This window comes from Myotis brandtii, unplaced genomic scaffold (assembly GCF_000412655.1).
Source record: "Myotis brandtii unplaced genomic scaffold, ASM41265v1 scaffold813, whole genome shotgun sequence".
NCBI lineage: Eukaryota > Metazoa > Chordata > Mammalia > Chiroptera > Vespertilionidae > Myotis > Myotis brandtii.
Window position 1 is genome coordinate 2,989,523 of NW_005371287.1, and position 14,533 is coordinate 3,004,055.

The 14,533-nt window shown below is 46.8% G+C and overlaps 1 protein-coding gene across 2 annotated transcripts in view; it reads left to right on the plus strand.

Annotated features, from left to right (window-relative positions):
* Positions 1-13,809, plus strand: part of KCNS3 (potassium voltage-gated channel, modifier subfamily S, member 3) — a 19,862-nt gene extending 6,053 nt beyond the window's left edge. For both annotated transcript variants that reach the window (XM_005884081.2, XM_014531595.1), the window contains exons 2-3: positions 6,166-6,352; positions 11,804-13,809. In XM_005884081.2, coding sequence (XP_005884143.1) covers positions 11,863-13,338 — 1,476 coding nt within the window. In that variant the 5' untranslated portion in view covers positions 6,166-6,352; positions 11,804-11,862 and the 3' untranslated portion in view covers positions 13,339-13,809. The remainder of the gene's footprint in view (positions 1-6,165; positions 6,353-11,803) is intronic.
* Positions 13,810-14,533: the final 724 nt, after the last annotated feature.

Consider the following 14,533-nt stretch of genomic DNA (forward strand, 5'->3'; position numbering starts at 1 on the left):
CTAGGAACACAGACCGGAGGAGAGGAAAGGGCTGTGGTGATGCCCAGGCCTCCAGCCTGAGGGAGTTCTGGAATTCACTCGTTCTGGGTGGCCGAGAGCAATAGAATGGATATTAACCTTTTGCATGTGACTTAGAGGCTTTACGTGGGAAAGCATTCTCTGGGTTTTCTCTCTGAAGACCGGAACTTTTAGAAATTCATCTTTAATCCTTGAATATATTAGACCCAAGGAGTTTTTATTTTCTTCTTATGACAGATCAAAAATTAAAAAAATTATTACAAATTCAAGGATTTCTCATATTTTAATGTGCTTCTTAAAATTTGATAGTTTGGAAATAGTAAGCAGTGCGGGGATATTCTGAGTAATCTGTCTGAATCATCCTTAAGGTGTCCTACTATTCTGATTGCCTTGCGTTATAGGATTTCAATGTAAGTACAATTTGCCCTGGCCGGTTGCTCAGTGGTTAGAGTGTCAGCCCTTGGACTGAAGGGTCTCGAGTTCAATTCCCGATCAAGGGCATGTACCTCAGTTGCGGGTTCACTCCCTGACCCCAGTCGGAGCATGTGTGGGAGGCAACCAGTGGATGTTTTTCTCTCTTTCTTCCCCTCCATCCCTTCCACTCTCTCTGAAAGCAATGGAAAAAATATCCTCAGGTAGGATTAACAAAATAAACAAATAAATATAAGTGTAATTTTTCTGGCACACTAACTCCAATTATGGTGGTCTGCACGTGATATTTTACTTTTATTTACGCAAAACCCTGATCACAATTCCCACAATTCTCATTAGTTAAGCAAGATACAGGTAGGGTTGAAATTCCCCTTCATTCTTATGGCTATTACTTCATTTCCGATTTATTAGGAATTGGTCTGTGGTGGACGAATAGTGGCAAGACTACAAAACAGACACGTGTTTGCATTTTTCCTGGGACCTCAGTGAGTGTCCCCAAGCTCGGAGCTTTGGGGAGCAGTGGGCTCAGCCAGAGCCGACCCTCTGCAGGCAGCCGGGGCCGGCGACGCCTTTGAAACTGTCTTACTGTGAGTGTGTCTTCCTGGTGAAGACACTGTTAGCAAATACAAGACAGACCCTGAGAGAAAACCACTAACCTTTACTCTAGACCAGTGATGGCAAACCTTTTGAGTGTCAGCATTTTGTAAAACCCTAACTTAACTCTGGTGCCATGTCACATATAGAAATTTTTTGATATTTGCAACGATAGTATAAAAAAGATTTATATTTTTGATATTTATTTTATATATTTAAATGCCATTTAACAAAGAAAAATCAACCAAAAAATGAGTTCGCATGTCACCTCTGACACGCGTGTCATAGGTTCGCCATCACTGCTCTAGACTCAGATCGCATGGAGCATGCTTTGAGTTGCAACAAAAGGTTAACCTTGCCTTTATCTTTCCTCGTTTGCCAACTTTTGCTTGTCTGACACCAGACATGCCACAACTGAACTCTGAAAGGACAAGCATGTCAGGGGTGGGGGTAGGGGGATCCCCAGCTCCTGTCAGCAGCCAAAGTATTAGGACAATCTGTGGTTCGGAGCTTTCTGAACTTACAGCTTCCAAACACGGGTCTGCGGTCTTCTTACTCTAGAGCAGCGGTTCTCAACCTGTGGGTCGTGACCATCGGAAAACACATATAGCATATCATATATTTATATTACGATTCAAAACAGTAGCAAAATTATAGTTATGAAGTAGCAACGAAAATAATTTTATGGTTAGGGGTCACCACAACATGAGGAACTGTATTAAAGGGTCGCGGCATTAGGAAGGTTGAGAACCACTGCTCTAGAGCATTGGTTCGAAATGGGGGATGATTTTGCCCTTCAGGGGGACCTTGGACAATGTCACAACCCTTGGGGATGGGGAGGAGATGTGGTACCCTGTGTAGTTGCCAGGGATGCTGCTAACCATCCTATAGGGCATAGCACAGCCCCTCCAAGAAAGAATCACCTGGCTTCAAAATGCCCACAGTGCCGAGGTGGAGAAACCTCACTGTGGACGTGTGCCAGACCAGGACGTCTCCAGGGAAGCCGGCTGGCTGCCAGGAGGGGGCTCCAAGGTGCCATTTACTTGGAAACTTGGCACAGGTCAGGGTTGGGCTCTCTCTCAGCCTTGCAACTCTGGAAACTCACTCACCAGTGTCCCAGAGCCGATCAGACTCTCAGAAATGGACCTGCATAGAAACCCACAGGAAACAGCACTAAAACTTTCCCCACCTCACGAGGTTCCACTAGTCAACAGAACTGGTGGACAGAGTGAACACTTGTGTTGGCTGCATAGCTCACATACTCCCGGGTGGCAAGTGCCAGGGAACTGAAATTGTCAGGAGGTGTCTCCGGGATCCTGGAATCAGACGAGGGAGATTTGGGGCAAGGTAATCATACCTGAAACCCCGAGGTCTGGAAACTTAAAACTCCACTCAGGATGAACTCATTGCGATAACACTCTTCTTTAGAAAGTGCCGGAATGGGTCTTGGCAATCAGCTTTGCTTCCATTCTAACCAGCTGCCTTTCCTGACCCATATTGATTCTTTTTTTTTTAAATATATTTTTATTGATTTCAGAGAGGAAGGGAGAGGGAGAGAGAGAGAAACAGCAATGATGACAGAGAATCATTGATCAACTGCCTCCTGCATGCCGCCTTCTGGGGAATGAGCCTGCAACCGGGGCATGTGCCCTTGACTGGAATCGAACCAGGGACCCTTCAGTCCGCAGGCGGACACTCTATCCACTGAGCCAAACTGGCCCAGGTCCATATTGATTCTTTTAATTAATCTACTCTAGTCTGGCCAGCTTGGGGGAGAGGAATCGGTTCAATAAAAACGTGTCAGGCACCATGGTGTACTAGGGATCATTCATATGAAGATTGATATTAGGACACGGTCCCTAACTGGAGGCTTTCTCAGCCTATTGGGTGGCACCGAGGTGGCAACATTTTAGAAGGATGTGAGCAGGGCAGTGACAGGGCCACTCAGGATTCTGTGCAGGTTCAGAGGACACATGTCACGTCACTTGCAGTGTCTGCCTTCATCTCTCAGGCACTGGTGTTAGTTGAAGCTTTGACGGGCAACCTTATTGCTGTGATTCTGAGACCTCTCGGGGGTCATTACCCTCCTGTGTCCTGTCTGCTTGTCCGCTTGATGTTCCTCGTTCTGTTCCAAGATCGGATGTCAGGTCTCTGGGTGATGAAAGAGCGCAGCAGGCCGCCTTCTCTTCACCTCTCCCCTCTCAATAACCAAGGCGGTCGTTTGGTCCATTTTGAATGCTGCCGTCAGCCCACCAGGAAGTAGAGCCACGCTGGAGGGCTGTGCACAGATGAGGCAGAGTTCCCCCTCACAGTGTGCAGAGGGGGGTTCTGGGGAGACTAGCAGCACTGCGTGAAGCTGATGAGTTTTGCTAGGATCCTGCTGAATCGCTCAGCAAAGTCAACACCTGCTTATGTGCTCGGTCACAAGAGATACTCTCTTCTTTTGATCAGCTGCACACGGAGAGGCAGAGAGGCATGGGCGGGACACAGAGGGACAGGAACCCGTGGCGGCTTGTTAAGCAGAAGGGGAGAATGGATTGGATGTGTGCATTTTTCTGCCCCAGAGCCTGCTGTTTGGGGGCTTGTTCTGCCCACTCCTCTCAGTCCTGCCTGAACCCCAATCCTTCCTGAACCCGCCCCAACAGCTAAATGTGGGTCTGGATTTTCTACACTAATTGAAACCAGGCAGACCTGCCTGCCTGCATCCTGGCTCTGGCCCTCACTAGGTGTGGGCTCTGGGCGAACAGCTTCTCTGAGCCTTCATGTCCCACCTATAACATTGGGAATAACAGCATTTACCAATTGCAGTGGTTGAGGACAGAAGTGACCTGTGTGAAACCCCTGGGAAGGTTCCTGGCATGCTGTGGGGACTCAGAAAATACTGGTTATCATTTTCTGTGAGGAGGCTGCACTTAGAATGTGAATGCCCTAAGAGGGGTGTGAATGACATACATTCACACTTAAAGGTACACTTCCCCCCCCAAATCCAGGTGTTTTTTGTTGTTATTTTTTTTTTACAGGAATCATAGGGATGGAAAAGGAGGCAAAGCATAAGAATTTTGAGTTTTGCCCTGGTTCACTGGTTGGAGCATCGGCTTATGCACCGAAGGGCCGTGGGTTCAATTCCTGGTCAAGGGCAGTTACCTCAGTTGTGGGTTCACTCCCTGCACCGCGTTGGGGCGCATGCAATCAATCGATGTGTCTCTCTCACGTTGATGTTTCTCTCTCTCTATCTCTTTCTCTCCCTCTCTCTCTCTCTTCCTCCTTCCCTCCCTTCCACCATCTCTCTGAAAAGCAGTGGGAAAAATATCCTCAGGTGAAGATTAACAACAAGAAAGGGTTCTGGGTTTTGGGGGGAGGGGGAGAGAAAGGGACAGCCTGGGATGCCACTTATTCACCAGGCATTGACAGAGGGCCCACTAGGTACCCATTTCTGTAGAAAAGATAAACTTGGCTAACCTCACAGTCTGTCCGTCCCTGGGCCAGCCCTGTCCCTCTGTGATGAGCTGGTGCCCAGCAGTGCTTGGGGTTTCTTAGAAGCGCTCAACAGCCTAAGCACTTTGTTAATTCTTTATTTCAGTTAATTTCACTTTCTCTTAACATGTGCTGCATTTGGAAAGAAGTCTGAAAGGAACAGGATGACTGTCTGTCTTAGAAGGCACAGCAGCATTTCTTCATTTTATGTGAATGCAAGTAGCTGAGGCTGACTCAATGACAAGCTGCTGGGAGGCCGAGGAGGAGGAGAAGGAGAAGAAGGAGGAGGAGCAGCGGGAGGGGGAGGAGGAGGAGGAGGAGAGGGAGAAGCAAAAAGAGGAGGAGGATTATTTTAGCTCCTGAGTTGATTTTATTTATCCCCGCTGAGATTTCTCTACCTCTGCTGTCAAGAACCCTATCTCAGAAGTTCAGTTTGGGAGGAGCTGCAGCTCCCTTAGCAGCTCTCTTAGAGGTGGGAATCATTGAAGGGTTGCCTGCCCATTGTTTGTTGGGACCAACCTGGAAACTGTTCTGCTCTGCTTCCTCTCCGTTGCCTCCGTGATGTTGTCAGGACACCTTTATTGTTTAATGTGTGGTTTGGGGCCTGTGGGCTCCTGGGGGTGGAGAGGGCGGGCTCTGAATCTTTGTAATCCCAGTGCCTGGCACGGTGCCCTGCAGATCTCAAATGATAAGGAATGCTTGCTCAATGACGGACATTGCCAGAGGCGCTTCTTTTAGTCTCTTTCTGAAGCTCAGAATCAATCTTTCCTTCTTCCTCCCCAAACCCACACCTTTGGACCTGGCATTGATTGGAAAACATGGAAATCAATGGACGGATGCTTAGATACTAATATGAAGCTATGGGAATGCGTCCACATGAGGCAAGGCTTACCTTTTTGGGAACTGCAATTTTTTAGCTTGCTTATTTTTTTTTCAGAGAGAGAATGGAAATTTGTGCTTTTATTTGTTTTGATACAAACTTAATTCTCCCTCCATATACACCCCCCACATGCACAGACACACACACAAGCATGCAGACCCGTATGCATACACCCATGCATTAACCAGAGGACTCTGACCCGGCACGTATAGTCATTTCTAATCTGTGAAATCTAACAGTGAAAAAATAAAGCAAAATCGAATTTGGCCAGCCTCCGAAACCTATTGATTTTAAATTAGAGCAGGAGTGTTAATTCTGTTAGGGCAGTCACACTCAGAACTCGGTCTTGGAAATGAATTAAAATGTGTTCATTAGAGATTTACAAGTATATCGTTGATGAATCAGCTAGGAAAACAGCACTCCTCGAGGAAACTGTGTGGGAGATGAGTGACTGCAGTCCTAAGTCCAGTGCCTTATTTTGTTGGCCTTGGGGTCCCTGGAGATGCCCCAAGTGTCCACCGTCATCAAGATCTGAGGGTCCTTCAGCCTGAGAGGTTGTCAATCCTGAGGCTTGAGCTGATGCCTCTTGATCCATGAGTCCAGCGGGAGTGATGGTTCCACGGAGGGAAAAGACTGCCCCTTCCTGAGAGTTAAGTGGGGTCTGAGATGTGCGCTAACCACCCGTGTGCTGAGTGTGAGCTAGAATGTCTTGTCTTGGGTGTGTTTCCTCCTTGGAGTTACAACTTGATGGATGGTTTCTTCTGCAGGCGAGAGTGGTTTCCTGGCGGCTGCTTTGCACAACCGGAGAGCAGGATTCTTCTCTTCTTTGTGGCCACTCAATGCCTCTGTGCACCACACGTTCCAGTGGGGCAAGAAGGGAGGAGCTTCTTGGATGATGATGGACATCCCACTGGCCAGGATGAGGGCAGAGTGTGTGACATCAACACCACAAGGGTAAGAGTTCCTCTCTGGTATGGCATTTCCTCTGGCACCGTTATTTGTCAAAGGAAGGTGAGAACGAACCTTACAGTACATGACACAAATGGAGGTTGCACACCAGGTGTCGTAAGTGTTTCCCTCCACGTCCTGCGTGGTTCAGGGTTCGGGTCTGGAAGTGGAGCCGCACACAAATGAAATAGAAAAGACTCAAGATAATTTGGGAATATGGGGGACCAGGCGAGCAAGTCCAACTCAAGAGGAAGGACTTCCACTGTGCTCAGGCCTCACCAAGCTTTTTATAGTGAGGGGTAAACAAGGTAGTGGTTACCATAGTTACACAGTTTTTGTGAGTTTCACTTGTTTTGACCATGGTTACACTTCCTGCACTTCCTCAGCCCATTAGCTTCCCAGATAAGATCTAGGGAGTGTTATAAGGTCAAGCCTAATTATGCTAAGAGGAATGTGCCCTCTAAGCTAGGACTTGTTTGTGACTTTGCCAGCAGGCCAGTCCGAGGCTTAACCCTATATCAGTTTCCCACACCAGGCAGACCATTTAGATTATGAAATCACTGGGAAGTGGGGCAGGTGACTAAGGAGGAAGAGAGAGCACCAGCCGGGAAGGATTAGGTGGAAGTTGTATTGGGGGATGCGTAGGCCAACGCGGGAGGATTCCATGTTCACATTGCCCCTCTCCCCCCACTTTTGACATTTGTAGTTCAGACTTAAGAGAGTAACACTACTGTTTTTGTGACAAGATTCTGTTTATGTCCATTTGAGTCGGTCTAGCTTAAAATGGGTGCTGGGGAGCTGGGGTGGGTAAGAGTCTGGCACAGGTCACAGGTTGGGGACCTATAGGAAGTCCCTGGCCCAGGGACACATTTTCATTTGAGCCCTGTAATGTTGCAAACATGGTGGATCAGTTCTAATGAGACTTGAGCTATCCCACAGGGAAAACAGGATTTCCAGGTTCTCCCAGAACACCAGAGATGCACCTGCACTGGCCCTCTCCTCCCACAAAGAGCTCAGGCGCTGGGTAGCCTCTGCCTCTTCAAAGAGTGTGGACAGCTCACTGCACTCGCTAACTGACCCATTTCATTTGTTTAACTGACTTGTTTGGCTACTGGAGGCTTTTCATTTCACCATGCTTGGTTTGATCATTCTGTTAACTCACTGACAAAAGCATTATAGCCTTTTTCAATTATTCCAGATAAAAGGGAATATCTTTCACTAGACTAGGGGCAGCAATTAGCACCAGGGGCTGTGGCTGTGGAGATAACATAATTCCTTCCATGGAAGAGCTTAGAGCAATGATGGTGAACCTATGACACACGTGTCTGAGGTGACACGCGAACTCATTTTTTTTTGGTTGATTTTTCTTTGTTAAATGGCATTTAAATATATAAAATAAATATCAAAAATATAAGTCCTTGTTTTATTATGGTTGCAAATATCAAAAAATTTCTATATGTGACACGGCACCAGAGTTAAGTTAGTGTTTTTCAAAATGCTGACACGCCGAGCTCAAAAGGTTTGCCATCACTGGCTTAGAGTCTAGTGACAGCAATGAGCAGACTTGTGGGGGGTGGTGGTGGTGGTAAGAAGAACTGTAAAACACATTATAGTATCTTGTGGGGGTACTAAAATAAAAGTGCGCCTGCCCTAGCTGATTTGGGTCAGTGGATAGAGTGTCAGCCTTCGGACTGAAGGGTCCCAGGTTCCATTCTGGTCAAGGCCACATTCCCGGGTTGTAGGCTTGATCCCTAGTGTGGGGTGTGCAGAAGGCAGCTGATCAATGATTCTCTCTCATCATTGATGATTCTATCTTTTTCTCCCTCTGTCATTATGTTTTTTATAAAGGTATGCTAACCTCTTGTCTGTGCTGTAAGTGACAAATACTTTTCCTCCATATTATCTTTTTAATGTTGCTCATGGCAACATTTGTATGTTTTTCCATACAATTTTTTACTATTATGTAATAAATTTTATTTGTTTTGTTATTTTTTCTATATTTTGAGTCAGAATTAGGACAGTTTCATACACTTACAGAGAATTGACTTATTTTTACTTAGTATGTGTATAGTTTAATGTATACACACACGTGTATATATCTTTATGTATTTACCTTCCTATATAAACCTATAGTTACTATTTATACATATATAAATAGTAATATAGAAATAATATGTATACAAATATATAAAATACATAAATAATACATAAACAGCTATAGATTACCTTTGAGCTAGAAAATGTTTTCTTTTCTTTTTTTAAAATGTATTTTATTGATTTTTTACAGAGAGGAAGGGAGAGAGATAGAGAGTTAGAAACATTGATGAGAGAGAAACATCGATCAGCTGCTTCCTGCACACCCCCTACTGGGGATGTGCCTGCAACCAAGGTACATGCCCTTGACTAGAATCGAACCTGGGACCCTACAGTCCGCAGGCTGATGCTCTATCCACTGAGCCAAACCAGCTAGGGCTAGAAAATGTTTTCTAAGTAGAAATAAATGATTGGCTGTTAAATAAATGGTGGCCGGAATATAGGAATCTTGGAAGTCATGATGTTCAGCATCTGCTTTTCTTGATGACACTTTGAACATGTGAGCCAGCGTGCTGTCGAGAGCATGAGGGTGGGCATAAGCCTCTCTGGCTTGAAGCTTCTGCTCTAACCCTTAGTAGCTGCATGATGCCTACTCATCTCTTTAAAATTCTAGGGTAATTGTGAGGAACAAATGATGTCAGGAAGGTTTGCCTTTGCGAGGGGCTGTGGGCATGTAAGGGAACCTTCCTACAGTGTGGAAAAGTGGGAACTCCTTCCCCACCCGGTCACCTGCTGTGGGCGCTGTGGGACACACAGCCAAGGAAACCCACACTGCACTCGGGCCGCTGTGACTTGGAGAGGCTCAGCTTCCCTCTGAGCTGAAGCGCTTGATCTGATCCAGAGAGGCGTTCCTTTTTCTGTCTGTGGCAAGCCCCACAAAAAGAAACCTTTGCTGTTAGGATGTGTGTGGCTCTTATGATTAGAGTTTGTGGAATGAAGGGACCTCCTAATGAGCTTCTACACTGGCCTGGAGTGAATAAAAAGCAAGGAGGACAGGCACGAAGAGATTTTACGGGTGATAACAGTGTTCTTTAGAGAAGCAGGACGATTGGGAAATGGATTGCATACCCAAGGATTATGAGACCGACTTATGCAGATAGTACCATGAAGGCAGACTCTGGCTTTCTATCGCTGGGGCTTTTCAGGAGAGCCAAGGAGATGAAAAGCAATCCACCAGAAGATAACATCCATTAAAGTCTTAGTGCCGGTTTAGCTAAAGCTAGCTCCTTGGAGCATGTCACTCCTATGCTTGCCAGGCGCTTAAGCCTGCTTTCAGAGAGATGAAGTTCCATAAATATCTGGACCAAGCCATGAGCTCTGATTTAGGTTCTTCAAAGAAGATATCTAACTAAAAATAGAAAACAGAGGTGGGGAAAATATCATGTCTTTTGAAGAGGTCAGCAAATCTATTCAATGGTGTGTCAGGCCATGCTGTGGTCTCTGGTTTCATGGGAGCACATAGATGGTGTCCCAGGAGAAAACGCTCGTGTCTTCCTGATGACCGTAGGCTTCCTGCGGAGGTAGATGACAGAAGGCCATGTCCTCTGGTGTGTACTTTTCTGAGGGGGAATCACTTGTCTCCCCAACAGCCTTGGCTTTCTGTAAACATAGGGGGTAAACAAATTCTTCTCTGGGCCGGCTATCATCGCTCAGTGGTTGAGCATCGACCTATGGACCAGGAGGTCACGGTTCAATTCCCAGTCAGGCCATATGCCCAGGTTTTGGGCTCGATCCTCAGTGTGGGGCGTGCAGGAGGCAGCCGATCAATGATTCTCATCATTGATGTTTCTATCTCTCTCTCCCTCACCCTTCCTCTCTGAAATCAATAAAAAATTATTTAAAAAAAAGAAATTCCTTTCTAACAGTTTCCTCCTCCGATGGCGTCACCATCCACTCACTTATGTCGAGTAGAAAGCACACCCTCCTTTAGCCTTTCAGCTTCCTTGTCCCTTCTTTCCAGTCAATCACTAAGAATTGTCAGTTCTATAAACTTCGCTTTAATTTGTCACTTCCTCTTTTACACACCACTGCTGTCTGAGTTTGGGTCCTCTCACCTCGTTCCTGTTCTCTTGCAGTCCTGGTTCCTTGGCCCCAGCCTGTCTTCCCCAATCTTCCACCCTGAGACAGCGGGGTCTTTCTACGTCACAGTCACAAATACAACTAGGTCCACTCACTGATTAAGATTGTTTGGTGGTCTTGCCTACAGATCTTTAGATGGTTGTACAGCATCATTTCGTTCAATGTCATTTTGTTACTGCTTTGATCAGATGCCATGGGAACTTAACTCTCGCTTCTATCAATTTAGCCTGTGGTAAAATTGGTTTTGTTATATGTTATTTCACTTAATGTGACAGAACCTGTCAATAACATTAAGTGAGGACTTACCTGTGTACAAAGTGGCTTTTGCATACACTTTGGTGCCTGGTGTCAAGAATTCCCTTTTCCCCTGTCACTCAGCTCATATGACAATCTCCTGTCTCTGTTTTGTCTGCATCATCTGTTCTGAGGAAGCATCATTGTATTGGATGATGCTCAAAATCTATTATTTTCTCTCTGAGAAATGGGTCCGGTCCATCCTGGTTAGTGTCAGGACTAAAAACAGGCTGTATGTACTGGGCCAGTACAGACTTGGGTGCCATAGACTGGGAGTGTGTGGGAGACGGCCAGTGAGGGGACAGAGGAGGTAGGAGAGTGTTTGTGTCAGGAAACTGATAGTGCAATTAACTAAAAAAGGTTTCTTCCCTGGTGGGTACACCTGAAACAACATCCCATGAAGTGTAACGATACCTTTAAGATATAGGGTACTTAAGGACAGGGAGATAATTATATCCTCTTGATTGTCCACTCCAAGCATAGGGAACAGGGCTTTCTCTTCAAGGAGTGAGACATTGGAACAGAAGGGGAAGCCTACCTCTCTGCTGAGAGCTGAGCTGAGCCCCCAGTGATGTGTGGGTTGGGGGCAAGGTGCTGAGCAGAGGAGGGAGCTGTTTCTGAGGGTGCATGACAGAGCCCCAGGGACCAGGAGCGATTGAGCTACAAGCTGGACGGCACTAGCCTATCCCATCAGCACTGAGCATTCCCAAACGCGGCGCCTCCTGGTTGAGACTGGAGATGCTTGTATCGTGTAAGTGATCCAAAATGCATTGCTTTTTTGGGGGAGGGTGGAAGGTACATTTTTTTAGTAGAGAAATAAGAATTGGTGTTCATAAAAATGATATGGCCATCTTTTCTTTTTCCTAAAATGTGGATTTATGAACCATAGTCTTTGGGCCTTTAATTTGGCCCATCCTGGAAAGGGCAGGTTATAAATAGGCGTGGCCAGGCCTGAGGAGCAGCGCTAATGCCGTCTTGTGCTCCTTCCAGGTGCAGCGTGACCTGCCTCGTCTCCCTGCCCAGCCAGCTCTCTGCCTCCTGTGTCCACCATGGTTTTTGGTGAGTTCTTCCATCGCCCTGGACCAGACGAGGAACTTGTCAACTTGAACGTGGGGGGCTTTAAGCAGTCCGTGGACCAGAGCACCCTCCTGCGCTTTCCACACACCAGACTTGGAAAGCTGCTCACCTGCCACTCGGAAGAGGCCATCCTGGAGCTGTGTGATGACTACAGCGTGGCCGACAAAGAGTACTATTTCGATCGGAACCCCTCCTTGTTCCAATATGTGTTGAATTTTTATTACACGGGGAAGCTGCACGTCATGGAGGAGCTGTGCGTGTTCTCCTTCTGCCAGGAGATCGAGTACTGGGGCATCAACGAGCTCTTCATCGACTCCTGCTGCAGCAACCGCTACCAGGAGCGCAAGGAGGAGACCCACGAGAAGGACTGGGACCAGAAAAGCAACGATGTGAGTACCGACTCCTCCTTTGAAGAGTCGTCTCTGTTCGAGAAGGAGCTGGAGAAGTTTGACAAGCTGCGATTTGGCCAGCTCCGCAAGAAGATCTGGATTCGCATGGAAAACCCAGCCTCCTGCCTGTCTGCCAAGCTCATCGCCATCTCTTCCCTGAGCGTGGTGCTGGCCTCCATTGTGGCCATGTGTATCCACAGCATGTCCGAGTTCCAGAACGAGGATGGCGAGGTGGATGACCCGGTGCTGGAAGGGGTGGAGATCGCGTGCATCGCTTGGTTCACCAGCGAGCTTGCCATCCGGCTCATGGCTGCTCCCTGTCAAAAGAAATTCTGGAAACACCCTCTGAACATAATCGACTTTGTGTCCATCATTCCCTTCTATGCCACGTTGGCTGTAGACACCAAGGAGGAAGAGAGCGAGGACATCGAGAACATGGGCAAGGTGGTCCAGATCCTCAGGCTGATGAGGATCTTCCGAATTCTCAAGCTTGCCCGGCACTCAGTAGGGCTTCGGTCTCTAGGTGCCACGCTGAGGCACAGCTACCATGAAGTCGGGCTGCTGCTCCTCTTCCTCTCAGTGGGCATTTCCATCTTTTCTGTACTCATCTACTCTGTGGAGAAAGATGACGACACGTCCAGCCTCACCAGCATCCCCATCTGCTGGTGGTGGGCCACCATCAGCATGACGACTGTGGGCTACGGAGACACCCACCCCGTCACCGTGCCTGGGAAGCTTATCGCCAGCACGTGCATCATCTGCGGCATCTTGGTGGTGGCCCTGCCCATCACCATTATCTTCAACAAATTCTCCAAGTACTACCAGAAGCAAAAGGACATTGACGTGGACCCATGCAGTGAGGAACCGGCGGAGAAGGGTCCTGAGCTCCCTTACTTTAACATTAGGGACATGTATGCCCAGCGGATGCACGCCTTCATTAGCAGTCTCTCTCCTGTGGGAATTGTGGTGGGCGATCCTGACTCCACAGACGCCTCAAGCATTGAAGATGAGGAGGACGTTTATAACATGGCGTCCTTGGAGAATTGCACAGCCAAATGAGCAGGGACGTTTGTGCCTGTATCTTGTGTCCCTTCGCGGCGATAGGTTAACACAGCTTTATAAACCTCAATGGGTTCGTTAAAATCATTTACTTCTCAGGGCGTACCTTTCAGCCATAGTTGGACATTCATTGCTCCGAAATGATAGAATCGTCTTTATTTTTCTCAGTGAAGTGAATTAAATGCCTTGTTCTGAAATTTATTTTTACAAGAAGGAGTTGTGATATGCTTTTGGAAAAAAAAAGGAGATAAGTGGGATTGGGTGGGATTTGTTGCTACGGCTTATGTATCATACTGTGTTTGTCATTTACTCACATTGAGCTATCAATTACTGACAAGTAGAATCAAAGGCCCAGCTGACTGAAGGCTACATGCATGTAAGATCCACAACATGAGACAATGCATGTAAATCCATGTTCACATTCTAGACATGGAAATTAGGAGCCTAATAAACTGCCTAATTCAGTGCGGAGAATGTCTTGGTTGTATGTTTATATGTCAAATGAGTACATTTCAATATGCTCAAAACTGGCTTGGGGGGAAATGCTCTGTTTGGAGCCCCGAGAATCCTGTTTGTTTTTGAGTTTTGGATATACATCAACAATGGGCCAGTTTTTTTTTTTTTAATTTTATTTCAGAGAGGGAGAGGGAGAGAGAGATAGAAACATCAATGATGAGAGAGAATCACTGATCGGCTGCCTCCTGTATACCCTACACTGGGGATCGATTCCACAACCCAGGCATGTGCCCTGACCAGGAATCAAACCTTGACCTCCTGGTTCATAGGTCGACGCTCAACCACTGAGTCATGCTGGTTAGGCGGGCTAGTTATTTTTTGGTTCAAGAGGCTCTGCTTGATGGTGGTCAGCAGGTAGAAGACAGTGTCTGTGATAAAACACACTGTCCAGTGTAAACTGGCTAAACACGACCATGTTTAGGACATAGTCAAATTAGCCTCTATGAATGAAACATGGGCCCCTACAGATATGTCTCCAGTATATTCGACTGCTAAGATAAAATCTCGTCACCTGAAAATTGTGCAGAGCAGAGTAAACCTCCACACTCACAGGCAGAGATGCATTCGGTTCTGGAAGAAAGAAATGTACAAACACACACATGTGATTCACTACGCCCAGAGGAGTGAAACTTAAATCACTGGAAAAGGCTATGCCAGTACCTACAGAATGAGCCAACAT